The 27698-nt window shown below is 46.8% G+C and overlaps 2 protein-coding genes across 2 annotated transcripts; one reads left to right on the plus strand and one right to left on the minus strand.

Moving 5' to 3' along the window:
* Positions 1-1643: 1643 nt before the first annotated feature.
* On the minus strand, positions 1644-4742 carry RHBDD3 (rhomboid domain containing 3; the record flags this gene model as incomplete). The annotated part of the gene is made up of 5 exons (XM_079717418.1): positions 1644-1967; positions 2055-2342; positions 2432-2594; positions 3519-3902; positions 4595-4742. 5 exons carry the CDS (start codon positions 4740-4742, stop codon positions 1790-1792), a joined length of 1161 nt encoding a protein of 386 aa, XP_079573544.1. The 3' UTR covers positions 1644-1789.
* Positions 4743-7414: 2672 nt separating this feature from the next.
* EWSR1 (EWS RNA binding protein 1) lies at positions 7415-24386 on the plus strand (the record flags this gene model as incomplete). Its single annotated transcript, XM_079718146.1, has 10 exons — positions 7415-7427; positions 7608-7733; positions 11641-11677; positions 11815-11866; positions 13101-13224; positions 13651-13668; positions 18619-18805; positions 20831-20998; positions 23066-23277; positions 24202-24386. 10 exons carry the CDS (start codon positions 7415-7417, stop codon positions 24384-24386), a joined length of 1122 nt encoding a protein of 373 aa, XP_079574272.1.
* Positions 24387-27698: the final 3312 nt, after the last annotated feature.

Consider the following 27698-nt stretch of genomic DNA (forward strand, 5'->3'; position numbering starts at 1 on the left):
CCTTTGGGGTGGGCATGTCTTGGTCCTGGCAGCCCGTGCGCATCTGCCTCTTATGAGGCTGAGCCGGGACTGGAGCCTGAGAGGGAGATGTGGCCCAGGCAAGAGGTGAGGCTTTGCTCAGGGCCCTGGGCCTCAGTTTCCCTCTGTGAAATGGGGTGATGCAGGCCTGTGGGGAGGGGCGGCAGGTTTGGAGCTTCTGTCTTCTCACCGATTGCCCATCCAGGCCCCAAGCAACTGAGGGAGTTGGAAGCTGGGGCTCTGCCCGGCCCTCAGCACACCCAGGGATGATGAGGGCAGGCAGTCTCACCTCCCAACTCCCCAGCCAAACCTGGGGGGCCCACCTGTACCCCTCGTCTCCTTGTTTTCTGGTGCTGGGTTGCTGGCCCTGAGGTCAAGCTACCTGATCTGACTGGACATTCAGGGCTCCTTGTCTCAGTTCTGACCCCTGAACCCTCAGTCCTTCTCATGTCCCAGGCGGAGGGGGCATGGAGAGGGAGGGGCCACCTGTTCCCACAACGGCTTGTGACAGACACCAGGAGGTAGTGTGTATCGGCCAATAAAGGCCCCCAGCCTCATTGCCCACCGACCTGGTCTCAGTGTGTGCTTAGATGAGGGGCAGCCGGGCAGGGCCAGCAGCCTCTCTTCTCAGTGGCCTTCACTGTCCACCTGCAAAGCACTACTGTGAGGCCAGGGCTCCCCTGGCCATCACCTGGGCAGCTGGGGAATGGGGGTAGGTGAGCAGAACAGAGGCTCAGGCCATCCCCACCCCCTGGCCAGGTGTCCAGCAGGAGCTACCAGACCTCGGGGCAGCTTCCCTTCTCTGAGCCTGTTTCCTCACCTGTAAAATGAGACTGATGGTGTAGTCCTCAGGTTTCCCAGTCTGTTTCTGGCCCCTGGCTGGTGACCAACGGCAGGGTCAGTCTCTGCGGCCCCTCCACTCTGGCCCTGGCCTGGGGTACAGCCTCACGGGTGACCAGAGCACAGGCCAATCCGGGACCTACGGCCCCCTGTACTGCCCCTCAAAGTCCAGCTTCCGGGCCCCTCTGCCTTGCAGAGTTCTCATCAGCAACTCACACCCACACCCCACCCTCTGCCCTCTAGGCTCTGGCTACACCTCCCCTTCCCGGGAGGGGGCAAGGACTGAGAGGGGCCAGGAGGGAGGAGCTGCTTCTACAAAGCTAAGGAAGCTTCTCCCCCACAGCACGCCCACATTGCTTCCTGCCCCCGGGGGCCCCACAGGGCCCAGCCACAGGCCTCAGAGCCTGCCCTGGGCCAGGCCTGAGGACACCGACTGAACTGGCCCTTGTCCAGCAGGGACACGGGTCTGTGGGCAGTGAAGGGATGCTGTTCCTGGCAAATCAGGGAAGGCTTCCTGGAGGAAGGTCTCCGTGTAGGCCAAGACCTGAAGATGGGTAGAAATTAGCTGGGAAACACATGACAAATGCTCCTTGGCAGAGGGTCCAGCCCAACAAAGACCCTGAGGCGGAAGCTCGGTAACACTGTGTCTCTGGACATCAGGGAGCTGCTCTCCTGCAGTCGGCTGTTCGTTCACTGCTCATTCATTCTTTCATTCATTCATTCATCCCCCTGATGCTAACGTAGAAGAGTCAGACACAACTGTTGCCTCCAAGGAGGTCCAGGTGGAAAAGTGAACTGGTTTTTATTCTAAATACCAGGGCAGGATGCTGGGGGGCCGCCCCTGAACCCACCCTGACTCTCAGCAGACAGGGCTGGGCTCTGACTTCCCACCCACAGGCCAGGCTTCTTCTCACCTGAGAGCCTGCCTGTGCTAGGGGGGCCCAGGACCCTCAGGGTGGGTGGGCCCACCCCTCCCCTGAGTCACCAGCGCCTCGGTGCCCACCTCCCCGCCGACCAGCAGTGACACGGCACCCTCCACACGGCCCGTGGCTGCCAGGGCCACCACTGCCTGCTCCGTGGGGAAGCCCATGCGCTCCAGTTGCTGCAGCCTGTGGGAAGGGGGGACAGGGAGGGAGTGTCAGGGCCGCCTCCAGCCCCCACACCAGGGGACCCCACCCCTACTTACCCCACCTTACCGCAGGGAGGAGACGGAGGACTTAGACAGCCGGAGTGGGCTCTCGGGACCCTGGACTGGCCCCTCAAGGAGCGAGGCCTGGATCCCCTTCTGCAGCATCTGCTCGTCTAGGGCTGCCCACAGCGGGGTCCCTGGGGGGAAGCTGGGCCCAGACCAGGCCAGTCTCACCTCTGAGGAGCCCTCCCAGAGCGGCTGCACAGGCCCCAGGCCTGGCGGGAGCGGGGCTGAGCCTTCACTGAGGGGCCAGAGGCTAGGGGAGGCCATGTAAGGAGGTCCAGGGGTGGGCGGCCTGGAGGGGCAGAAGCAGAAGAATGCCTGACTGCCAGCCACCGGCATGGCTTCCACCACCGGGGCCAGTGTCCTCAGCATCACCCTCACCTCACTCCAGCAGGATGGGTGACAGGCAGCTCAGCCAGGCTGCCTGGGGTGGGAAGGAGCTGGAGCGGCCAGCACCCCGCCAGGGCCCTGCACAGGACACCCTCCTGCAGTGCCTGCAGCCGCTGCTCAGAGATCTCCAGCCACCGGAAGGCCCCAGCCGCGTCTGTCTGCCCAGGGCAGGGCGGCCGGTCAAGGAAAACCACATCCAGCCAGGGGTGAGCCTGCGCCACATGCCAGGCCCTGTGCCAAGTGTGTGATGGGAATTCCCTCCTGTCTCCTCACTGTGGCCCTGCCAGGGAGGTGTCATCACCCTCGTCAGCAGCGGAGGCTCAGAGAGGGAAAAGGGCCCTGCCTGGAGCTACCCAGCCAATGAGAGGCAGAGCCAGATGTGCCTCATCCCAAAACCTGTCTCATCCCCATTCAGCCGCCCCCTGCCCGCTGTCCCCTGAGGCCTGTGTGCCTGCTCAGGCCTGTGACACCAGGCCCACCCCTGGGCCCTGCCCCAGCCAGGGAGACATGCTCCCCTCTCCAGGATTCAGCCAGGTGTCCCCAATCCTAAACGACTCCAGGGTCAGCCTGCACCCACTGTTCCCTCTGACTGCACTGTTGTCCCCGACAGCATTAAGCATCTTTGGAGCAAAAGCCTGTTTAACACACCTGCACCACCGGCTGCAGGTCATTCCCCCTTTTGGTGCCAGGAGAGCCGCAGGCTCACGCTCACCCTGGTCCTTACACCCTCTGTACTGTCTGCCAGGCCCGTGCTCTCCGTTTCCACTTCTCGTCACCTGAACCCCTCCTTCTGCATGGTCTCGGCGTAGACCCACCTCCACTGGGGCATCCAGATTAAGTGCCTCCTTGGGCCCCTCAGCTCCCAGGCTCTCCTTTAAATTGTAATTGGTACCTCTACATGGCCACAAGCCCCCAGTCCCCAGCCCAGAGCCAGGCGAGAGGAGGACTTGGAGACGCTCGTGGGATGTGTGTGAATGTGGGGGCCCAACCCCTTGTGCCAATTCCTTCCCAGGCACCCTGGGGGCCCAGCCACAGAACCCACACGTCCACACAAGCCCTGGGCCCAGGCAAAGGATACAGGCCAGGCCAGCCAGGAGGCCGCAGAAGAGCTGCAGGAAGGGCGGCTCGGAGCTGAGCAGTGGTGTCAGGGCGAGCAGCAGCCACGGCAGGAGCCATGGTGGCAGTGCCCCACGGGGCCGTCTAGGGTGGTAACCCTGCCCCGCCAGCATGGCCAGGTGGACAGGCATGTATCCACAGCCCCCGGCTGCACTGGACACCCCGAGGCCTGCCAGCAGCACAGCCATCAGCCCGGAGGCCAGGGCGAGGAGGGTGGAGGCATGCAGGAACCGCAGTGTGCCCAGATGGCACTCCTGCCGCCAGCCCAGTGTGGGTAGGAGCAGCAGGCTCAGCAGCAGCCCTGGGAGGGCCTTGTGGCCCAGGGCATGTGTCAGCAGCCGGTGCGCTGGGAGAGAGAATGGGCTTATGTGCCAGGTTAGTGGCCCTAACCCCCAAGACTGGCCCAGGTGTGCCAGATGGGGAAACACCCTCCGCCAGGGCCGCCCACTAAGCCAGCATCCCCTCCCCGGGAGCCAAAGTCTGCCCACTGCCAGTAGTTTAATCACTGGTGGTGGGGACCAAGGGCTTCCAAACACTGTGACCACCCCCCTGCTGCTTTAAGTAGAACAAGCCAGACCCAACACTCAGTCTTCTTAAGAACAACCAACCATGGATAAGTCACTTCACTTCTGTAAGCATCATCTGGGTTCCTCAAATGTAAATGGAAGCTGTCATTCTTGGGAAACAGGTGTTCAGCTAGGGTCACTCTTCAAACCCCTAGTGCCTCCTTCCTGTTCTTGGGCTTAGCTGAAAGTCTTAGTTTATTTTAAGGGAAAGCCACCAGAAAGGGGAGCCGTCTGAAAAGAATTCCTACTCACAGGTTCCCACCCCTGTGCTGGCCCCTCTGCCCAGGTCCTCGGCCCTCCCTTCTTGGCTGTAGTTGAGCTGGGCATGCTCCCGTCCAAGGCTGACCTTCCCCGGGGCCCTGGGTCCTGTCCTTGCCTGACAACTGCAGGGTGCATGCTGCTCCTGCCAACTGGTCTCAGGCCCTACAGCAGGTCTCCTGCCTCCTCCAAGGCCCATGTGGCCGGCCCTCACCCTGCCAAGGGTCCAGCAGCAGCTCTGGGGCCAGGACAAGGCTGGGGCCAGCTCCCAGCAGCCACAGGCCGCTCATGAGCAGCATCAGGACAGAGGAGGCGAGAGGCAGCGCCGGGGTCAGTAGGCCAGGGGGACCTCTGGCATGCATAGCTTGTCTGAAGGTGATCGAAGGTGGTCTTGGGGCTGTGTGCTAGGGGTAAAGGAAAACAATAACAACAGTTATTATTGCAGCTTTTATCTGACTTCCTTTCGGCTACCATATCAACAGCACCATTTTACAGAAATAAAAACTGAGGCTAGAGCGGCGGGTGCAGCAACTTGGCCGTAGAGGACCTCAGAGCCTAACCATGTGTTTAGCCATCTTGCCATCCCACCGATGTGTGAGGATGGGAAGAGGCCAGGCCAAAAGGTCCCTGAGCCCTGATGGGCCCTGGAAAGGGGCCTGGAGTGGGAAGCACAAGGAATGGGAAGTTGAATGGGGGCCCTGGACTCCCAAAATTTTTTGGATTTGTGCAGCCCCCCAGGGCAAATTCAGGGCCATCTCCAGCTTTCCTCTGCCTCCCTCTTCCCTCAGGCTACAGACCAGCTACCTTCCTCCCTCCCTCCTCCCCTCCACTGACTTAGAGCTCCAGGTGGCCTGAGCTGCCCTTGACAGAGCGGGTAAGGCCAGCCAAAGGGCAGGCAGATTAGGGAGGGGGTGGAGCAGAAGGGTTGGAGGAGAGGCAACAAGAGTTTCACACCCTGAGTGCACACAGTGACACTGGACAGAGATGGCCCCTTCCTCGAGCCCCGACCACAGCCCCTCTGACCCTACCCTCCCTTTCACAGAAAGGTTTCAGTATCCACTCCACTTCTTCCTGCTGTGTATCTCTCCCTGGGCAAATCTGGAGCCTCTCCTTCCTCATCTGTAAATTGGGGATTAAGAAAATCCATTCCTCATAGGATGAGAAAAAGGAATGGACTCAGGCAGTCCCACAGCTCCTGCTGGATAAACTGTAGCCATCCTGGCTGTCCCCAACAAGGGGAAGCCTGAACATGGAAGCAGCTGCTCCAGCCCTCAAATGTGCCAATTTCCTGCCCGTGAGGCAAGGCTTTCTCTCCCATTCTCCCTCCTCCCATACAGCCTGTCCTCTAGGCCCTGCTGGAATCCCCTCACTCCTGTACCCTAGCCTGTCTCAGGACTCCCACTGAACTGATTTTATATTGCAGGAAGCAAAATCCCAAAGACAAGAAGGCTGCTTCATCTGCTCCCTTGTCATGGGCATCCTTGGCATCAAAACCCACCCACCAGTTTCCTGCAGGAAAAATATAGAAAACTCCTCTGCCTGCGACGTCCTTCCCTTCATCTCTCTTAACAGCAAACTCCTATTCACCCTTTGAAGCCCAGCTCAAAGGTCCCCTTCTCCTCCTCTGGTCCCGCTACATCTTGGAGCCTACCCTATCCAGTGAGCACTGCTTGGCCTGTTTTTCTCTAGGCAGGTGGTCTGAACTAGGGGAGGAGGGGTGCTCCTCTTACTCATGGTCAAGTTCCCCAGGGTGCTACTAGCACATAGCTCGTGCTTTATGTGTCTTCACTGAAAGAAAGACACTAGCTTTGCTCCAGGCCCCGCTGAAGGATTTGGTGAGCCCTGCCCTTCGCTGGGCCTGGGCATCTGCCTAGGGAGACTGGGTTGAGTCCAAGAAGTCAGGCAGATGCCAGCCTTGCAGGGAGCCAAGGCACCCACTGCCAGCCTTCTCCTGCACCCTCACAACCCCCACCCCCACCCCGTGTACTTTAGCAAGAGTGAGAGACTTGCCCATGGACCAGCAGAACTGGGATCTGAACGCCCCAGGTCTCATCCTCTTTATCTATAAGACGGGGCTGTGCAGCATCAGGCCCTGCCTACTTTACTGGGAAGACGGGAGGACAGAATGTAAAGACAGGACGGGGACAATTCTTCCGGGTGATGGAGAGTGTGTGTGTGTGTGTGTGGGGGGGGGTCCCAGGGTGTGGGTGGGGCTCAGCTTTGTGACTTTAGGAAAAGTATCCCAAGTCCTTGGGCCTCAGTTTCCCCTTCTGTGAAAACAAGGTTGTTGGATGAGAGGTGATTAAAGGGTCTTCTCAACCTTGACCGTTACTGGGGGGCTCTCGGGCCGGGCACTACGTTCGGAGCCTCCCATCCAGCCCACCGGCCTTGGCCCCCTCCCCCGCGGACCGGGCCACGTGTCTGGGGTACTCACAGCGCAGCGCGCCCCCCGCCCCCAGAAAGCCGAGTGGAGCCCTTGGCTGGGAGTCGGTACTCTAGCTTCCCGCCGACACCCGAGCGCCCCGAGCCCATTCTGCTCGCCCTCGGGCGCGTGACCCGGGCCGACCGGTCGGCACGCCACCCGCTCCTCCGCCGCCGCCGCCCGCCTATTAGTCAGCAGTTGTTCTAGGCCCCGGTCCCTTCCCCCAGCCCTCCCGCCGGCCTCCGTTTCCCTCCAAGGCCGACTCTTCAGAGACGGTCCCTAGAGCCAGCGGGAGTAACCATTCCAAACAACCTAACATCGACCGGAGAATCACTCCGACTTGTTACCAAGATCCGCTCGCCAGCCGCTCCCGCCCCTGCGGTGCTTTTTTGGCCCACACGTCACATCCGGTACTCTTTAGAGAGGATTAGGACTAGATTTGCGGGCGCGAAGGGCGAGAAAGCTGTGGTTCGTCCCTCCCTCTCCCACCCCCGTGGCCTAGCCCGATGGTAGCGCCCGAGGTTGCGGGTTTCGCGCCTGCGCAGTGCGGTGCCTAGAGGGAAAGCGAGAGGGAGACGGACGTTGAGAGAACGAGAAGGAAGGAGAGAGAAAATGGCGTCCACGGGTGAGTGTGGTTGAACTGCGGTCGCTCCGCCGGGATGCCCAAATTGGGGACCGCTCGTTTCTCGGGGTGGTCGGGACGACTGAGTGGACCTGCCGAGAGGGGTGTGAGGTACCCGTCGCGGCTCGAGAAGCTCGACGGCCGGCGTCCCCCTCCGCTCCCTCCCCTCCCCCAACTGGGCAGGCCGGTTCTGGAACCTTCCGGCGCCCCCCGCGCGCGGGGGGCTCGAGGTGGCGGGTTCGCGCGGGGCCTGCTTTGGTCTCTATTGTGTGGTGGCCGTCGGGCCCCGCGCCCTGGGCAGCCCGCCACGTGGGCGGGGCCTGCGGCCTCTGGGCCCCCGCGTGGGGGTGGGGGGAGGGTTCGGCTAGGCTTCGGGCCTGGCACCCCGAAACCGGAGGTGGGGGGGCCGGCGGCGGCTCGAGAAGCCGCAGACCCGCTGACCCTCTGACTCTCCCCACCCCAACCCCATTTCCAGGGCGGCAGCCCAAGCCCGAGCGCTCCTCTGCCTCACCGAGAAGACGAGGGAAAAAAGCAAATAAACAAAAAAGGTTTCGCGGATTTGTGAGCCGAGGGGCGCCGACCTATGAGCGGGAGCCCCGTCATTCTTAAAGCCGGGTCGGCTGGGGCGTCCGGGGCCGCCGAGCTGCGTCCTCGGCGGGCTCCAACCCCCAAGCCGAACTTCTGCCCGAAATGGGGTTTAGACGGAGTGCCCCCTCGCTCCTTTACAGCCCCCCAAATCGGCTGCCTCTTCGGGGTTCGCTTTTTACCATTATTAATTCTCTTTACCGCCCCAGAAAACAATTCCCAGAGCCATTTTTCAGCAAACGCCGAGGGAGATTTTTTGTATAAGGCCAACCCGGATCGTGTGGCCAGAAATCCCCACCGAAAGAAATTTCTGGCCTCTTTGACTTAACGGGAAACAAAAGGCCCCAGTCGGCGTTTGAATTATACTTAAGTAATCGTTTCGCACGTTTATTCGCTTAGGTTAAGCCGAGAGGCTTGTTTATTTCGTGGACTGATAGAAGAGAGCGGAAGGAGGCGCGGACTGAACTTTGAAAGCCCGGGGTGGGAGCTGGAATATGATGTTTGGGGTGGTCCTTGACGCCCGGAGTGTGTAAGAGAGTAGCCTAAACGTGACCTGCAGTTTGCAGCCTGTTCCTGCACTAATTTGTGGTTATTGGTCGAGTGGGGCGTTTTTGCCTCCAGGGGTGTTCTTAGGCAGCCTGACTCCAGGCCTTAAGAGGCAGTTGGAGAAGATGGAAGATGGGAAAAGCTCTGGGTCCTTCAGAGTTTTAATTTGAAAAGGGTCCAGAATCCAGCAACGGAATGGCAGTTTAAGAACTCTCCGCAACTATGTGGTCAGTAAACAAGCAGGTAGATGCTGGCTGTTAGTGCCAGGGTACAGAGTGCCCCTAGAAGAAAGAACTCTGAAATAACCACAGTCTTAGACACATCTTGGTGGGAAATGGTTTCCTCAGAGCCCTTTCCACCTTCCTCTTCCCTGCAGTGTTAGGATTTTGTAAGGGGGAGTGCTACTCTCCCTTCCCTGTTAACATTTGGGGAGTAAATATGTGTGTGTTCAAATTTGTGTGTGGCTGGACTTGCCCCTTTTTCGTCCTACTTTGCTCAAGCTCTGTTTACTGGTAACCACCACATACTATATTAGAATTACAATTGTGGATTATGTAGACACACAGTAGCAGGCCTGTCTGGGGGCCCTTTGGGGGGTCACTAACTTATCTGGACTTTGGTTTCCTTTCAGTCCAAATGAAGGGGTTAGGCTAGACCTTTTAAGAGCTTTTTCAGCCTTTAGCTTCTGACTTTTAACTCGTGATGTAGTCTGAAGCTCTAAATCTCTGCAGTTTCGATCGTGACTGCCTTAAAGTATCTAAAAGCCACCACCTTGGGTAATGTTAGTTGTTTTTCCTCCTCATATGTAGCATATATAGAAAAGTACCTAGAGTATATGTCCACTTTAACGAAGAATTACAACGCGAACTCCCAAGTAACCACCATTCAGACCAAGAAATAAAACATTGTCGGTACTCTGGAGGTCCCCCGTCCCACCCCCAGTCACAGCCCCTTCTCTCCTCAACCTGTCCTGTATTTTTAGTAAAGTCTTCAGCTGCAGATTTGGGAGTTAAAAAAACAAAACAAAAGAACATAACTGCTAAATAATCTGACCAATGTGTAACTGTAGATTTTTGAGGCCATATAATGTTTGTATGCTGTAGGTAGATAACGTAAGTTCTCATGAAGCACATTTGCTCCTTCCTGTAGCCCACCAATATGGGGCTAAGTCAGCTGGTTTCCCATGGATCTGAGATCATTCCTTGTTCATGTCAGCTTCGCCACTTTGATGTTTTACATAACTGTTCTTGTGTAGCAGTCCTCTTGCAGACATTGAGCTTACATGTCAGCTATTTAGAATCATTTCTCATACAGAAGCCTCTGCAGAAGGTAGTTTGAAATATTTGATTTTTGATGCTTCATTGGTATGTTTATTTTGTAATTACAACATGGAAGAAGTGATTTGCATTTAGTTTTCTTATATGTCACATACAGAGCTAAGACTGTCTTGAACAAATCAATTTGTTCATTATACATAGCCTTTGGCCGTTGATTTGATAATGTTGATGATTCAGGGTTCTGAGTTAAGGGTGTACAGAGGAAGGAAAGTGGTCAAGTGAAGTGCAGAGAGATGAAAAATGAGCCAAGTTAAAGAGATGGATTCAGCAAAATGCTCTGGGGGCAGGCCAGGTGAACTGTGAAGCAGGCTTTGAATGGAGTGGGGTTAGAAACCCCTCCACAAAGAGCTGTCAACTATTGCTTTCAGATGAGGGACTATTTTCTGATTGGAGAAGAAAAGACTCTTTGGTCTGCCTTAATGACAGTGTTGCCTTCTAACACAGAGTAAGATACATAGTTCTTGTGGAGAGCAAAGAATTGGGCGGGATTTTTAAAAAATAATTACTTTAACTTCTTTAAAAATATATGTTTGATTCAGTAGTGCCATGAAAACCTCTTAACCATTTTATTTTCTGTTTTCACTACTTGCAGACGCCTCAGTGGACCAGAGGGTTTTTTTTTGTTTTCATTTTTAGTCCTTTTTTGTGCATGTTGTAAATTTCTTATGAAAAGGAAAGTTGTAGGAAGCTTTACTTAGAGAGGAGAGGGGAAGATAAGTTGGTTTTTTTTAAGTTGAAATCACTTGAGTTTAAAAAGATGATGTTACCTAAAACCAAGTTATTCCCCAAAAGATTAAATGCTTTCTCCTCTGCCAGTGATCATGATTCTGCCTTGACTGCTTCACTGGTACTTACAATGTGTCTAGTTTTTTAATTATTCTACAGATGTGACCCTTTAGAACACTGGATTGAGATAATTGTCCTCTTGTTTTCTGCCATTTCATTTCACAGTCCTCCTAGGGAATTATGGTTGGTCTAACTTGCTAAAGTGAGGGAGTGATTTTTTTTTTTTTTTAACTAGTTTTTGAGGAGATGTAGCTACTGATGTAACCATTCTGGTGTTAAACATTGTTATATTGTTGCATGCCTCCTTTTTATATGAAGGTAAAACTTCTGATCCTCTTGAGTTTATCTTGTTCTCCTGTTAGTTGTAGGATGACGATCATATATTTGAAATGACGGCCTATGGTTAAGGGAGGTTTGTAGTCATGGGAACATGCAAAGTATCTTTGCCAAATCAGATGATCTTGACCTCATTAGCTGGCACTTTGTTCAAATTTTCTGTTTAACTGGCTCAGATTTTTTTAGTTTGGTGTTGAAAGATAAGAGGTACTCATTTGGATCTGTGTTGTCCTGTAGGTCCTCTCAATACCGTTTTTTAAAAAAATATATTTATTTAATTTATTTATTTTTGGCTGTGTTGGGTCTTCATTGCTGCGTGTGGGCTTTCTCTAGTTATAGCGAGGGGGGCTTCTCTTGTTGTGGAGCACAGGCTCTAGGCACACGGACTTCAGTAGTTGTGGCGCACGGGCTTAGTTGCTCCGCGGCATGTGGGATCTTCCCAGACCAGGGCTCGAACCCGTGTCCCCTGCATTGGCAGGCGGATTCTTAACCACTGTGCCACCAGGGAAGTCCCTCAATACAGTTTTTAAAATTCATCTTCCTGCCACCTGAATTCCTTCCCCCCTTTTTTCCTTTCTGTTTGTAAACGTTGGCTTCACACTATTTTCTCTCCTTGTTTTCTCTAGATTACAGTACCTACAGCCAAGCTGCAGCCCAGCAGGGGTAAGTCAGACTTTTACAGCAGTACCTTGGGTGTGATTGGTTGTTTTTTAGAGTACAGAGCCTCCTTTAATTGTAGAGGATTTAGTAATGGAATCTGGATTTCTATATTCAGTTCTTGCATTTAATTTCTCTTACAGCTACAGTGCTTACACCGCCCAGCCCACTCAAGGATATGCACAGACCACCCAGGTAATCTTTAAGATAATTATTTGTGGCTACATCCCCAAGTTAAATATTTCCATCAGCCATTGAAACAATAGCACGAATCTTTTTCAGAAATTAGGTAGTAGAAGAGTATAATGTGCTTGTAATCATAAAATACACAGGCGTTTAAACTTTCACAGTGGGAGTGCCATTGTAATGAAACCATCCTCAAACTGGGAGTTGCTAGCTCTCCTTTCCTTCCTAGTATGGTTTCTCAAGTTAGGTGTTTTGCTCCATGCTTGTTCCTTCTACATATTTTGTGTTTAAATTTATTTAACTTAATCATACAGCAGTTCTGCAGAGGAAGGTGACATTATGACATTTTGCAGATGAAAAATTGCAGTGCATCGATACTACACCATTCGCCACTGGTCACACATTAAGTGATGGGTTAGCTCTTATGGCTGCCTAAATATAGGGCTTTTGAGCTCTTTCTAGTACATGAGTCTATTCTAAAGTCCAGGCCAACAGATACTAGAAATTAGCCACCTAGTGTTCTCAATATCATCTCAAATTCTGAAATGGTCTGTGGCATAAAATGGATACAGTAGCTCTGCCATGGAAACATAGGACAGGCAGAATGTGATGTCTCTGGCTGATCTTATATAACTGGTCATTCACATCTAGAATGTGATCTTGCTAATATCTGAAAAAACAGTTCATTCCTTGCCAGGTTTTAAGTATTGCTGATGTCCAGGTTCAAAAGACAGCACTCTTGCTTTCTTAAGAAGACATGCAGCGTTCTTGTTCATTTTCTTTGAAGTGGTATGATAATTTTTAAAATTTTGTCTCAAGCTGAAAATATAGTTTTCAAAATTGTCTGACAGATTTTAGTCCCATTTTCATTTTCATTGTTCATTTTATCTTCCTAGCATTGGTTTCCGTTTGCTAAAACTGCTACACTAAGTGCTGGCAGTTATACACCTGTTCCCTCATTGTTAATCATTTGAGGGCATCTTGTTAATCTCCTGTATCGTTAAATTGTGGTTTTGCCTGATTATCTCGGGAACTTTTTTGTAGTTTATGAAAATATGAGTGGATTAGATAAGGGGAAACAAGCATTCGTGATACGGCGATCACTTGTCAGTTTTTTTAAAATCTTTTTATTAGCATATTTTTGACTTTGGTTTTCCAATTTAGGAACTCAGAAGTCAGTCCATTTTATTGCTAAAATACAAGATTCATATATGAAGTTCTTAAATCCATTTTCTTTGAGCAGGCATATGGGCAACAAAGTTACGGAACCTATGGACAGCCCACTGATGTCAGCTATACCCAGGCTCAGACCACTGCAACCTATGGGCAGACCGCCTATGCAACTTCTTATGGACAGCCTCCCACTGGTAGGACTCGAGAGAGACTTGGGGGTTACATTAGCTAGGGTGTTTGCTAAGAAGCTTGTTACTTGTGCTCTTGGGTGTATATTCTGGTTGATACCTTGGCGTTTGGGAATCCTTTATTCTTAGGAGGAGCTGGGGGTTTTTGTTTTGTTTTTTCCCTTTTCCTTATATTCTCCTTGAGGGATCTCTAATAGAATGTGGGTGGGATAAATTCCAAGGGAAAAAAGAACTTTTCCTTTTAACTATTTTATACAGTGTATTGAGTAATCTCACGACAAAATGGAGAATATATAAGAGACTGTGCTAATGCTAATACTGGGAAAGAATGAGCCTTCTTAAACTGAGCTGCTTAAAAATCAAACTGATTTTCACATCTGTTTGCTTCATCTGATAGTGTGCCCTCTACTTTTTGTTTTGTGCTTTCCACAGTAGAAGGGACCAGTACAGGTTTGACTATCCTGCTCATTCTTGCATGGGAATTGCTTTCCATCTTGTCTAACCCTGTAATGTTAACCCTTTAGGTGTTTTCATTTGTTTAACCCTCAAACTTTCTAACATCACACACAATGAGGTGCTAATGGAAAACTGCTTCAGGTGCCATTCGCAGATTCATGTCCCTTTTCTTTATGTAATTTTGGGAAAGGTTTCGCTTTGTTTTATTTTACATTATTTTGTGTCAAGCCTTAATAATAGTTGTTCACCTTCTCAAAGGTATTTCAGGTGACTACTTCCCAGCTGATTTCCCCCTATTCCCTGAAGGATAGATTGCATGATAAGATTTATTCAGAGGGACAGATTGCCACCTTGCATGTATTATGTTTGTCTGTTGGTTGGCTTCCAGTCCAGACACATTTTATTTTCTGTTTAAGTGTTAATGAATTATTTTAATCCATAGTATGTCTTAAATATATATGTAACAGCATTCCAGAGAGCAAAAAAAAAAATTATTTTAAGAATTAGAATAAATTGTATCCTAATACTGGGGTTGAAATGGAGCCTGTGAAAATTTTACAATAACTTTTTTTATGTTTGGTGCTGTGTGACATTTCAGGATCCCTACCTTAAAGATGTAAAAACTTTTATTTTTCAAACTATCTTTAATCCCCAAGTTATATATGGTCTATCAGAGTCATTAGTAGGGAGAAACCCACCTGTAATTTATCTCACTTCGTGACAATGTCCTGGATTTGATGGGAAGTATTTCCTAATCTATCTCATTAATGCATATCATTGAATAGGATGGGAAATGTTTAAACTTTCTGTGGGTGTTGGCAACTGTAGGAAGAGCTGGAACTGAGACTCTGCAGTTTGTATTTTGAGCACAGAATTTTGAAATTGTGGGATGAACTTTACATTTTCAAGCTATTATGTTTTTAATGAGATGTAATTGACATATATAACATTAGTTTCAGGTGTACAACATGATTCAGTATTTGTGTATGTTGTGAAATCACCACAGTAAGTCTAGTTAACATGAATTACCACACATCCTTACGCGGGCCTCTCACTGTTGTGGCCTCTCCCGTTGCGGAGCACACGCTCCAGACGTGCAGGCTCAGCGGCCATGGCTCACAGGCCCAGCCGCTCTGCGGCATGTGGGATCTTCCCGGACCGGGGCATGAACCCGTGTCCCCTGCATCGCCAGGCGGACTCTCAACCACTGCACCACCAGGGAAGCCCCACACATCCTTTTGATGAGAACGTTTAGGATCGTCTCTCTTAGCAGCTTTCAAATATACAATACAGTATTGCTAACTGTAGTCATCATGCTGCACATTACATCCCCATGACTGATTTATTATAACTAGATGTTTTTTATCTTTTTGACCTTAACTTATTTTAAAAATAAGTATCATCTGAAGTAATACAGCTTAGATCTAGCCTTTGGAGCCTTAGGATCATTTTATAAGAACATGGTAAAGTCATTTATAGGAAATAACAGTAGTTTTCTAGATTCTGTGGAGCCATGTTTTCACTTTGTAGTTCATGGAAGACCCTTCATATCTCCCCAAATTCTTCCATCAGCTTTTGGAGTGTAGGAACTAAAACTAAACCTAGTGAGCAAATTGAGGCTGAACCAAACCAAGCAGGACCCTGACAGTAGTAAGTAGGTTCAGGAACATTTAATGCTCTTTTCCTTACCTCTTACTGTCTTTACACATAAAAGTCATTGGATAGGGCTTCCCTGGTGGCGCAGTGGTTAAGAATCTGCCTGCCAATGCAGGGGACATGGGTTCGAGCCCTGGTCCGGGAAGATCCCACATGCTGCGGAGCAGTGAAGCCCGTGCGCTGCAACTACTGAGACTGCGCTCTAGAGCCCACGAGCCACAACCACTGAGCCCACGCGCCGCATCTAAAGCCCGCGCGCTCTAGAGCCCGTGCTCTGCAACAAGAGAAGCCACCGCAATGAGAAGCCCACGCACCACAACGAAGAGCAGCCCCTGCTCACTGCAACTAGAGAAAGCCCGCACACAGCAACGAAGACCCAGCACAGCCAAAACTAATAAATAAATTTATTTTTAAAAAGTCATTGGATAATCATTGGAAGAAATATATAAAAAGACACTTCTAGAATATTTTAAAATTAAGCTTCATGAGAGGGAGCTATATAGATCTCAACTCATTAATTGGAATAGAAATCTTAGACTTTAATTTTTACCGTTGAAGTTGAACAAAAATTCCGGTTCGTTTGTGTGATGTTTCTTACTACCTTTTTCCTTAAATTTATCAACACATATTAGATATGTTGTGTTTTTGCTATTGGTCTTTTTTATTGTCGTTAAATCATTTTGCTCTGTTAAGTTTTGCTCATTTTGATTGGCTGCTTGTGCGGGTACTACAATTAATTAAAAGATTATTAATTTAAAAAAAGATTATTAATTAACCAGTGTCTATTAGTGTAATCTTTAGCACTGCAAGGCTCTGTTGCTGGATACTTTTTTTTTTTTTGCGGTATGCGAGCCTCTCACTGTTGTGGCCTCTCTCATTGTGGAGCACAGGCTCCGGACGCGCAGGCTCAGCGGCCATGGCTCACAGGCCCAGCCGCTCTGCGGCATGTGGGATCTTCCCGGACTGGGGCACGAACCCATGTCCCCTGCATTGGCAGGCAGACTCTCAACTACTGCGCCACCAGGGAAGCCCTGTTGCTGGATACTTTTATGACAGGAGTTACTGCCCTTGTCACTTTTTTGTTGTTGTTGTTTTTTAGTTCTTATAAGTCTTTTTTTTTTTAAATTGTATTTATTTATTTTTGGCTGCATTGGGTCTTTGTTGCTGACTGCGGGCTTTCTCTAGTTGCCGCGGGCGGGGGCTACTCTTCGTTCCGGTGCGTGGGCTTCTCATTGCGGTGGCTTCTTTTGTTGCGGAGCACGGGCTTCAGTAGTTGTGGCTCACGGGCTCTAGAGCACAGGCTCAATAGTTGCGGTGCACGGGCTTCGTTGCTCTGCGGCATGTAGGATCTTCCCGGACCGGGGCTTGAACCCGTGTCCCCTGCATTGGCAGGCAGATTCTTAACCACTGCGCCACCAGGGAAGTCCTCTTCTCGTAAATGTTATAGATGGTCTGTCATGTAGGGAAAAAAAAAAAAATCTGTGTAGGAGTAATAGGGTAGGTGGAATTAGATTCCAGTTAAATAAATGAGTGCTTTATGTGGTTGACATTAGGATTCTGCATAGAACTTTTAAATTAAATAAACAGTTCAGATGAATAACATGCCAACTCGAAAAACGTCCAGTGCTTGGGGCTCCCTGTTTTGTGAAATACGCTTTCATATACACTTCAGCCCAACATATTTGAGAAGGAAGTATGTGTATAATTAATTTCAGAATTTCCCTAAAATGTTTGGGATGGAGAAGAAAGTACTATATTCTGTGCTACAAAAGATGACACTTTAGATTGTACAAAGGGAAGTTGGTATTTGTTTTTGGCTATTTGTTGGTATTTGGCTAAATTGGTATTTGTATTTATTTTTGCGTATATAGTGAGGACATTTTATTCTAACTGAAGTTTAAGTACTGAAACATTTTTACTTTAGTGAGATTTGGGTTTTTCTTTGATGGACATAAATGCTGACAGCTAGACCCAACTTTCTATTGCATGGCTTCCTTGTGCTCGTTGACCATGAGGGAGGAGCAGGAGGGAGGGAAGCCAAGCACCAGGAAAGGTTATAATACTTCTTATAGGAAAGGGACACAAATTAGGAGCTGCAGGTCCAGGGGTGGGAGTTGTCACATTCTAAACCCAAGTTCCAGATGAAAGGGCATGGATCCCAGGAATTCCCTGGAAGTCAAGTGGTTAGGGCTCCAGGGTCTGGGTTCAGTCCCTGGTCAGGGAACTAAGATCTTGCAAGCTGAGCAGTATGGCAAAAAAAGAAAGAAAAGAAAGGGCATGCATACTACCTGGTTTGGCAGAGGCAGGAACTAGGGAAAGAGCCTAGCTTGGTCTCTGCACACCCGTGACAGCAGGTCTGTAACATTTGGTTAGGGAAATAGCAAGGGGGCTGCAGAGTCCATCTCCAGTATTGCTGAGCAGGAAAAAGACTCATTTGCTCGCGGTGGGTAAATAAGGGAAATGGGGTGGGTAATTTGATGACCGGCTTAGAATCTCAAATGGTTTTATTATGTGAAAAACATTTACCTTTTTGATGTTTATTTTGGGAATGTTAACTTTAATTTAAAATAACTTATCAGAAAAGTTAAATAGGGAAAACCTTTGTTGGTCATATGTACGTAAGCAAATATAATTTGTAGCATGTCTTTATTACTAATGTGCCATTTCAAATCTTAGTGCTGGTAACAAGCATTTTCTTAGTTGTTTGTTACCCGAAACAAAATTAGCAGTTCTTAGAGTGTTTAATCAATTGTTAACATCTCACTGAAAATTAAACACATGTTCTCTGCAGTTTCCAGTTTCCTTAAACGTGAACTGCCCACGATGCTTGGGGCTGAAAGCAGATAATTCCAAATGATAGATCATTATTTTATAGCTACTTAAAGATGTTGTGTCATTTGCCTTTTACCTCCCTTTCTGGGACATTTTATTCCTGTTGGGAGTATAGAATTAGTGAAAGCAGACTTGTGCCTTATTGAATGCTTTCAAGGTGGGGGCAAAGGGAGCCCTTTTTTCTATACCAGCACTTTCTGTGGCCTACTCTCTCTCCTCCTTTCTTTTAGGTGTGGTTTAGAGCAAAAGAGATAGTGCTTTGCTGAAAACTGAGTATTTTCAGAGAACTTAGGCTTTAAATATTGGTTTGTTGCTATATTTACTGAAGGGGAAATATTTAAAGGAGCTAAATATCATGATGGTTGAAAGTAGGTGGTTTACAGATTGTCCTGTTAATGAGTGTCTAGGCAGGTCTCTGAGGAGCCAGAAATCTGACATAGCTCTCCTTTATTCCAGGATATTCTACTCCAACTGCCCCCCAGGCATACAGTCAGCCTGTCCAGGGGTACGGCACTGGTGCTTATGATACCACCACTGCTACAGTCACTACCACCCAGGCCTCCTATGCAGCTCAGTCTGCATATGGCACTCAGCCTGCTTATCCAGCCTATGGGCAGCAGCCAGCAGCCACCGCGCCTGCAAGGTAAGGCCTCCTCACCTACTCCTAATGCAGCAACCTCAGGCTTTCAGAAAAGAGAGCAGGCCTCACTTAGAGAATATAGGACTTGGTTCCTTTGTAGTGTGTACTCACATACTTAGGTGTTAACTAGTTATTCTTCACCCGGTGCAGTCACACCACAAACACTACTCTTCATTTAGCAGAGAAATGGTGCCATCCAGGGGCCAAAATGAGGAATGTCACTGAGTGGGTTGTCTAGTTTCAGAAGAGTGGACTTTTCTGTAGGAGGAAGCTGTTTATTTACTTTGCTAAACCCAGAAGAAAATTGAATGTGGTTTCCTCACAACAGAACAACTGATAGAATTGTACTTTGATGCTTTTACCTTTGGTTTTATTGACCCTGTAAATGGGTAACACCTTTCTCTTTGGGAAAAACACTGTAGTTCACAGTTGGGGTAGGGGGTAGAATCATGTGGTTCAAGAAATAGTCACACGATCCAGTTGTCAGTAAAGGGTATATCCATATCCAGAAGTCAAACGTCGGTGACATGATTTTCTCTGTATTATGTATTGGCTTGGTAATCTAAATATCGCAGGCAACTATAAATTCTTAACTGGGTGTCCTGCTATAGGGTGAATATTTGAGCAAAGTTCATACTCCGTGACTGATTAGCAAGTAAACAGTATTAATTATTACTTAACAGAAGATTTCAGGTCTTTGCTTTAGGCAATGCACTTAGGTGGCTTCTGCATACAGTCTTGAACGAACATTGAATTCTGGTTTGAAAGAAGACTTTTTAGGGAGTAAACAAGAGATCAACTTGTAACCTAGACTTTTTGTCTGCTGTAGAGGTAAGAAATAAGCTCTGGCAAACACTCATGAGGTTACTTCTAAAATGCACAGTGAGTAATCAGAGCTACTTGGTAGTTTACCTCTTCTAGACAGCCTGTGCAGTGGTTAGTGTTAAGCTGATTCCTGTAGGGCCCCAATTCAGTTGACCTAGAGTATTCTCAGATGTTTGAAGTCCCACTTGATGCTCCATTGCAACAGTATATCCAAGCCATAGCTGGGGGGTAGGGGTATATACTAATCGGTCTTTGAATAAATCATCCTTTTTGGTTACTTTTTCTTAATTTTTCGATCCTTAACACTTTATAACAGCTGTCTTGTGATCAGTGATAGCTACTCCCTTTTCCCCTGGAAAGAGGGGGCTTGTGACCTGTTTCAGCTCTTTGGAGAAACCAGTGCTTCCACATCCTCCCTGGTCTGCCTGCTGATTCTTGGGCTTTGCTTAAAATAGCATCTGCTCACTTTGCTACAACCCTGTTATAAACTGTTAAGGTAAAGGGATAATAGAAACCTCTTTTTTTTCCTTGGGATTAAGATTGGTTTTCGTCATTTAACAAGGATATTTTCCAGTTCACCTCAGCGTGAGAGGAGTGTGTGTGTTTGTCTCCATCCCTGTGTGTGTCCCTGCCCTACTCTGGTATTTCCATTATGGAGACTGAGGCAGGGTTAGATTAATTTATGGCAGTTCAAGTTAGGAAATGTTTTTTTCAGGTCTCTTCTTAATAGATGAGAAACATAAAAAGAGACATAAACCCACAGATTGTCCAAACTTATAAATGCCATGGACTTATGTAAATGTTACTCTGACCCAGAATTTGCATTATTGTTAAAGTTTCATGTTTGTCTTTAATGGTCCTTTTTGAGAAAAGGCATTTTCTTCCCGAACAAACCACCTCCCCTCCCACATCTCTTAAATGGGCAGTACAAAGTATTGTAACTGCCTTTTGTAGCTGCTGATATGGAATGAATGGAGCATGTTGATGTCTCTTCTGTGGATGAGATTAAGTCTCCCCCATCTTTAGTGTTGTCTTCCAGCAGAAACATTTGGACCGACATTGGGTTTTGATGTAGTTCACTTTGCAATTGTATATATTTCTAAGCTCAGTACTAACATTGCTTATTGCTCATAGATTGTAGAGTTCTTACCCAAGAGTTTTGTGGTTGAGAAAAAAGTCTCACTTTTTTATTTCTCCTTTTAGACCGCAGGATGGTAACAAACCCGCTGAGACTAGTCAACCTCAATCTAGCACAGGGGGTTACAACCAGCCCAGCCTAGGATATGGACAGAGTAACTACAGTTATCCCCAGGTACCTGGGAGCTACCCCATGCAGCCAGTCACGGCACCACCATCCTATCCGCCTACCAGGTCAGTCTTCTCATTCTTGTTCTTGTGTCCAGTGAACTAGTAGAATAACAAAACAGATTTTTTTCAGGCTGGCCAGCTTGCTGCTGCTTCCTCAGGTGGGCTATGTTATCTGATTCTCCCAGTGATAAGCCTGACCACATATTGTACATTAAAACCTCAGTCCTAAGTTCTGATAGCAGTGCCTGACAGTCAAAAACTCTTCTCTCTAAATACGTTTTTATCACTCTAGGTTTTTTCTTTGAATTTTTTCTTTTAGTTTATTCAGATGAGAAACAATGAAAGCAGGTAAACAGAACCACAGAAGCCACATTCTCCAGTGCATTTGAGCTGGGTAAAGTGCAGGGCATTATTTTTTCGAAAAAAGAAAGTTCACCTTAATCATTTTATATTTAAAGGTCCATTCATGCACCAGGCTTTTTTTTCTTTTTTTTTAATAAATTTATTTGTTTATTTATTTTTGGCCGCATTGGGTCTTCGTTGCTGCGCGCGGGCTTTCTCTGGTTGCAGTGAGTGAGGGCCACTCTTAGTTGCGGTGTGCGGGCTTCTCATTGCGGTGGCTTCTGTTGTTGGGGAGCACGGGCTCAAGGCGTGCAGGCTTCAGTAGCTGTGGCTCGTGGGCTCCAGAGCGCAGGCTCAGTAGTTGTGGAGCACGGGCTTAGTTGCTCCATGGCATGTGGGATCTTCCCGGACCAGGGATCAAACCTGCGTTGGCAGGCGGACTCCTAACCACGGGGCCACCAGGGAAGTCCATGCACCAGCCTTTTAACGGTTAGGCCAAGGCCCTTCCTTTTGACTAAGAGTTTACTTGTTGTGTATTTTGTCGTACATTAACCACACCAGCAGCTACAATGTCCAGTTTTGGTTTCTTTAAAGTAGAGGAAGAACTGCAAGTTCTCACATTTAATTTGATGCAAGTTTTCAAATGAATTGTCTGAATTGTGTCCTAAAGTGTTAACTTAGTTTTGGTAGAATTAACAGTTCCCCTTTTTGTACTCATTTCATTGGTTTATACATTAAAGTACAGCAGACATGAGCAGGCTTATGAGCCAATACAGCTGACTGGTAAGTGTCTCTGTTCAGCTTGGAGCAGCAGTGGACAGGGCTTTAGCAGTTCTTCCACAGGGCCCACCCACAGCTGTCATGCTGAGAGCACTTAATCTGGCTAGTGGAATAGGTGCACTTGGTGTGAAGAGAGGCCTTTGAATCCTTACAGCTGTGGTGAGGGAGGTGGTGATACTTAAAATTGTTGTTCTTAGAATTAAAATGTGTCGTCTTTTTGGTTTTTCATTATCGTGGTTCATCCAGAGTTTAATACCAGTTCTTTCAAGCTTTATTTCTGTGTAAGAATGTATCTTTGTTTAGTTTCCCTGCCCTGTAGTTGACATGTGTGAAGATGAATATCAATGTAATATTTATCTTTCATACAATGCCTCGATAACTGATGTTTCCTTGTCCATCTTTTCTTTATTAATGCCTGGATTTCATAGATGATCAGGCATGTCTGAAAGTTTGAAACTGTATACATACCAAAGCAGTTTGAAACTTAGACTTATCCTCAAGAGAAAAGTGGCCAAACACACACCAAGTGGCCTTTTAGCTTCAGAAAAATTGTCATCACTCAAGGGAATTATTGGAGGCAGCCTCAGGACTGAATACCGCACTTAACTGCCTCATTTTTCTCAGTGCCTTTTTGCTGGGGCAACCTTCCCTGGTAGCACATCTGCATATTCTTCCCTTAATACAGGAAGCACCTAAACTCCCAAATTTGCCTTGAATTTGGTTGAGAATAACTATTGTTTTAATGAGGGTGGGGGTAAAGGAGAGGCCCTAGGGTTGTACATTTTATAGATGGGTTGTTTTTAATAATATGCCCTCCCTTCCATTCAGAGCTTTATTCTGAATACAAAAATATTTGCTTATTTTAAATTCATTGTATGTTAATATGTAGAAAGTAACTGCATTTTTAAGGATTTCTATGTTATGTACTATTTATGTCTCATGTTTAGGGGACTAAAAGAAATAACAAGTCTCCTTCCTAACAAGCTTTTTTTTTTTTTTTACTTTCAGCTATTCTTCTACACAGCCGACTAGTTATGATCAGAGCAGTTACTCCCAGCAGAACACCTATGGTCAACCGAGCAGCTATGGACAACAGAGTAGCTATGGTCAACAAAGCAGCTATGGGCAGCAGCCGCCCACTAGTTACCCCCCCCAAACTGGATCCTACAGCCAGGCTCCAAGTCAATATAGCCAACAGAGCAGCAGCTACGGGCAGCAGAGTGAGTTGCTAAGAGAGAAAACCAAATAAGAATGGTTATGTTTGGAGTTTCTGAAATGGGGAAATGCTCTTTACTATTGTGTACTTTTGAACTCCAGGATGCATCTTGAAGGTATCATATCCTGGCTAATATCCTGGCTTTTCTCCAATTTAATTGTTATTAGTATGCCTTACAAGAAAAGAGAGTTTGTAACTGACCAGAGAAAATGTTGTAGACTGCCAGCCCTGCTCTCTTTGGGGAGGTTATATGCAGTGAGTGAAGCCAGCATTTCTTATGGCCTGCCCACCCCAGCTTATTAAGAGAGAGTGAGTGGGTAGCTATTGAAGACTACTGCAATTTTGATAGTTAACAGAATGCTATGTTTTGTTTTTTTTTACATTCGTAAAACAAACCAAAAAAAGTTTCACAGAATGCTTACAGTTTTATGTGGAAAAGCAACCAAAAACAAAAAACTGTCTTCACAGTTTAATCTCTTACCTGGATTGTTGTTGTCTTTTAACTAAATTCCATCCTGAGTATGTCTCATTATGACAATGAGATGAGTAGTGCTACATGATGGAGACTACCCCTTAGCAACCCCCAAGAAACCTGGCTCCATTTTTGTTTCTTGAGTGTGGTTTAAAGAAGCAACTTTTTAAAGACATCTTAGGATACAGAACCCTGTAAACTGTTGACCAGAGTCCCTTTTTTGTTTGGGAGTGGTTTATTCTAGATGAACTATATGAGGTTACTTCAGCCTTAATGAGCCAGCTGTTCTTGTTGAACTTCAAAAAGCCCACTGATCAGGGGTGCTTAATCAGGTGTAAAGAAGATGGTACCTTGGTTTGTGCCTTGCAATTGAGAATTCTATGATTCCAGGAGAAAGTACAACAGGCAGTGGTGTAAATGCTGGTCCACGGCTTACAGATGTGACTCTTTCCTCAGGTTCATTCCGACAGGACCACCCCAGTAGCATGGGTGTTTATGGGCAGGAGTCTGGAGGATTTTCCGGACCAGGAGAGAACCGGAGCATGAGTGGCCCTGATAACCGGGGCAGGGGAAGAGGGGGATTTGATCGTGGAGGCATGAGCAGAGGTGGGCGGGGAGGAGGACGCGGTGGAATGGGGTAAGAGCAAACCTTTTCTCCTTTTACCTAATTTTGTTTCATCCATAGGATTTTCAATGGAAAGAAGGGACTGAAAGACATAAGAAATTTATTTCTGCATTTCCATGGATAATCTGATGAGCCCAAGCCATCTTCCAAAACATGGAAATGTCATCTCTGTGGCATATCTAGAGGCAGTTTGCTTTTTTCAGTGCCAATCTACTTGGTTGGGATGGGGAGAACAAAGAATGGTTTTGAAACTAGAGCTTTCAGTTCCCTTCATGGTTTCCAGAGGTCAAAAGCCTCTGTGGGTAATAGACTTGGGATGGAACACACACAACTCTTATAACAACCCTAGGTATTTAACTAATTGCTTCTGAATGGTTGTCTTGAAATAACCTGGTATATATACTGCAAAAAAGGAATGCAGCTGTCTTCCACAATGTTTGTCCCCAACTTCTGTTTGTACTCGGAACTGTTGAACATAGTGATGAAGATCTTGGTCCCATAACACTTGAACTATGGCTTGAGGTGCATCTGGTACACAAGAAGTCCAATAGCTTTTTGAAGAGTAACGTATATAATTATGGGATCACTCTTCCCATTGGAGATTTTGAGAAGTCTAAATCGGTTTGACCATTTTAATTGATGGCACAATCTGGTTTAGAAAACTTTGTTTAGATCAGTAACATAACCTGTTACCTGTGCCTACCCTTCCCTTCCCTTCTCCCATACCCTCTCCCCTTTCTGGTGTCTATACTTTGATGAAGGTGAGGTATAATGTTGGTTAACATAATCCAGAAGGCTTAGTTCTGTGTGTGTTCTGTCCCTATATAAATAGTTAAAAAAAAAAAAAGTTATGCAGAATGTTAATGTAAGTATAAATTGGATTTGGTGCCACTGTAGGTTCAAGGAAAAACTGAATAGAATTTCTTTAGAAATGTACTTCAAGATTAAATACATTAAAAAGTTGGTCTTTATTTTTTACATTAGCAGTCTGTTTACTATTGAACAATACTGGTTTAAAATACTGTTTTGCATATTCTGCATAACTTAAAAAGTCTTTGGTGAAATCTTTATTGGAAGAAAGTCATTTTACAAGATGCAAAAACTTATGAATAATTTGGTATAAAGTAAAATTAATATTCTGATTTGAAGAATGTCATTCCATTATAAAGGTTTCACCTTCGTTATGGATGTTTTAAATAGATGTAGACACTTGAAATCACTATCATCACGTTCCCAATCACCTAGAATCCTTAGTATTTTTTGATTGCAAAACCAATTTCAAGTTTATTCATTTTAATTCTCCAGAAGTAATAATTCTACTAATTTTGCTAGACTTTGCTAGTAGAGGGGTTCCCTCTTTCTGGGTGAGAAGTCTCTCCTGAAGCCATAGAAAACATCATGGCTTTCCTCATAGGTTTTTCAACAGACTGTGAAGCAGTCGGTTGGATCCTTTGGGGACAGGACAAGGGCTTTCCCCCTCCCCTCCTTTTTATTGTGGTGTGGTGATGGTTTTCAGTGTCTTCTGCAGGTAAGGCACTCAATGTTGTTAACATGCCCTTTTTCATTGCCTCAGTATTTTGATATTTTCATTGGCTGTTAAACGTGGAAACTTTTTAACATGCTTTGTCGCATTTATATGCTACAGGTTACAAAGTGAGAGCCTTGTATACACTTCAATACTTAAAAAGTACCCGTACTCAGTACTCAGCCGGCAGCATAATGAAAAGTGGGACTAGACACGGTGTCCATATGGAGAGGAAAAATATACATAGAATATTTTTAACAAAATGTATTCATTGTATAAATGGAATCCTTCTGTAACTTTGGTAACTGCATACTTGTTGTTTGGTAATGAACCAGAGGAGGTATAATACTCTAGAATTGTGTAACATTAAAGTGTAAACTTTTGTGTTTAAAGAGAGAGAACATTTTATGGTGTGTACTTTTAAAAAGGAAACAAAGCTGCATGCAACAGCTTGAAATTGTATATTCAGGTATTAAAGGTGCAATACTGGTTAGAAAAAGCTCAGGGCCTCCCACTGAGGAGCTGCCTTTATTTAATTTTTTAAAAAACAAAAAGGCCCAACTCATATTTCTTCCCCCTTTAAAATATGTAAGGCGGTGATTTTATACTGCCATTGTCATTGTTTTCAACTGATATGTCTATAAAGTTGCACCCCCAGTCCATGGAGCCTTGGTATTTGTTGTAAATTCTCCTTTCACAGCGATTGTTAAACCCATTAGTGCCCTGAAATGTATGGCTTTATGCTGAAGATCGGCTGGATGCGTCCTCTGGTGTGTGTTCTAGGCCTTTACTTTGGTGTCTCCTGCTTTATTATACTGTGACTTGTTAGGAAGCCCAGGGCCTCACTTGGCTCTCCCCTGGGAGAGGTTGAGGGTGCACCTTTATGAACATGAAAAGATTCATCACAGCAGTTACCCCAGCTTGCTACTTCTTTCCACACCAAGCTCTCCCTGTTTTTCAGCTGACGGGGTGGGTGTTTGGGATGTATTTTTCCCCCAATTTGCCAAGTATTGCACTATTAATACCAGCCCCCCGAAATGAAAGGAACCAACCACAGTGGTGTGTACAATCAGAGGAGCAAGGTTGTATATAAAGGAAATTTGAGCGAGCTGCCCTGAAGAAAGGCATAGTGACAAGATGAGAGAGATGCATTGTTTGGAGATGTGTTTAGCCAGTGCCCTTCTTCCCCACGAGCCCCCCCAAGGCTCAGAGCGGTACTGGCTTTTAAAGGGAAAGGCCTTCATTTCTTCGTTTATCCCCCCAGCAGCGCTGGAGAGCGAGGTGGCTTCAATAAGCCTGGTGGTAAGTTTTTGAGTATTACCATGGATAGTGTTTAAAAAAAAATACAGTCAGTTTTTAGAAAACTATAATTTTATATTAGTTTCATAAGCGGTTTAAAAATGATCTATACAAAAGAGACTAATGGGTACTGCCGGCATTGTCTTAGGGGTAATAAGGTTAACCTATGGTTACAAAACAAAGGGTAACTTGAAGTATTGAGCAACTGCTTCTGTAATATGGGGGAGAATACAGTTTTAAAATTTGGTTTATTTGGAGGAAAAAATTTGACTTAAATTTAACACTAATTTGGCACATAAGCATTGAGAGTGTATTTGGTTAATGGTTTAAAAGCAAACCAGCAAAGAAAAAGCAAACCCTAGCAAACCTTTCACAATGTTAAAGGGGCACTGCTCCATTTTAGCAGTGCGGGTCATTTTGAATTTAATGAAGCCCCATCACATGGTGGTGTAGTAGATAGCTATGTGTGTTTGTAAGGTTTGTAGCTTGCAAGACGTGCACTAA

Source organism: Hyperoodon ampullatus, assembly GCF_949752795.1.
Source record: "Hyperoodon ampullatus genome assembly, chromosome: 13".
NCBI lineage: Eukaryota > Metazoa > Chordata > Mammalia > Artiodactyla > Ziphiidae > Hyperoodon > Hyperoodon ampullatus.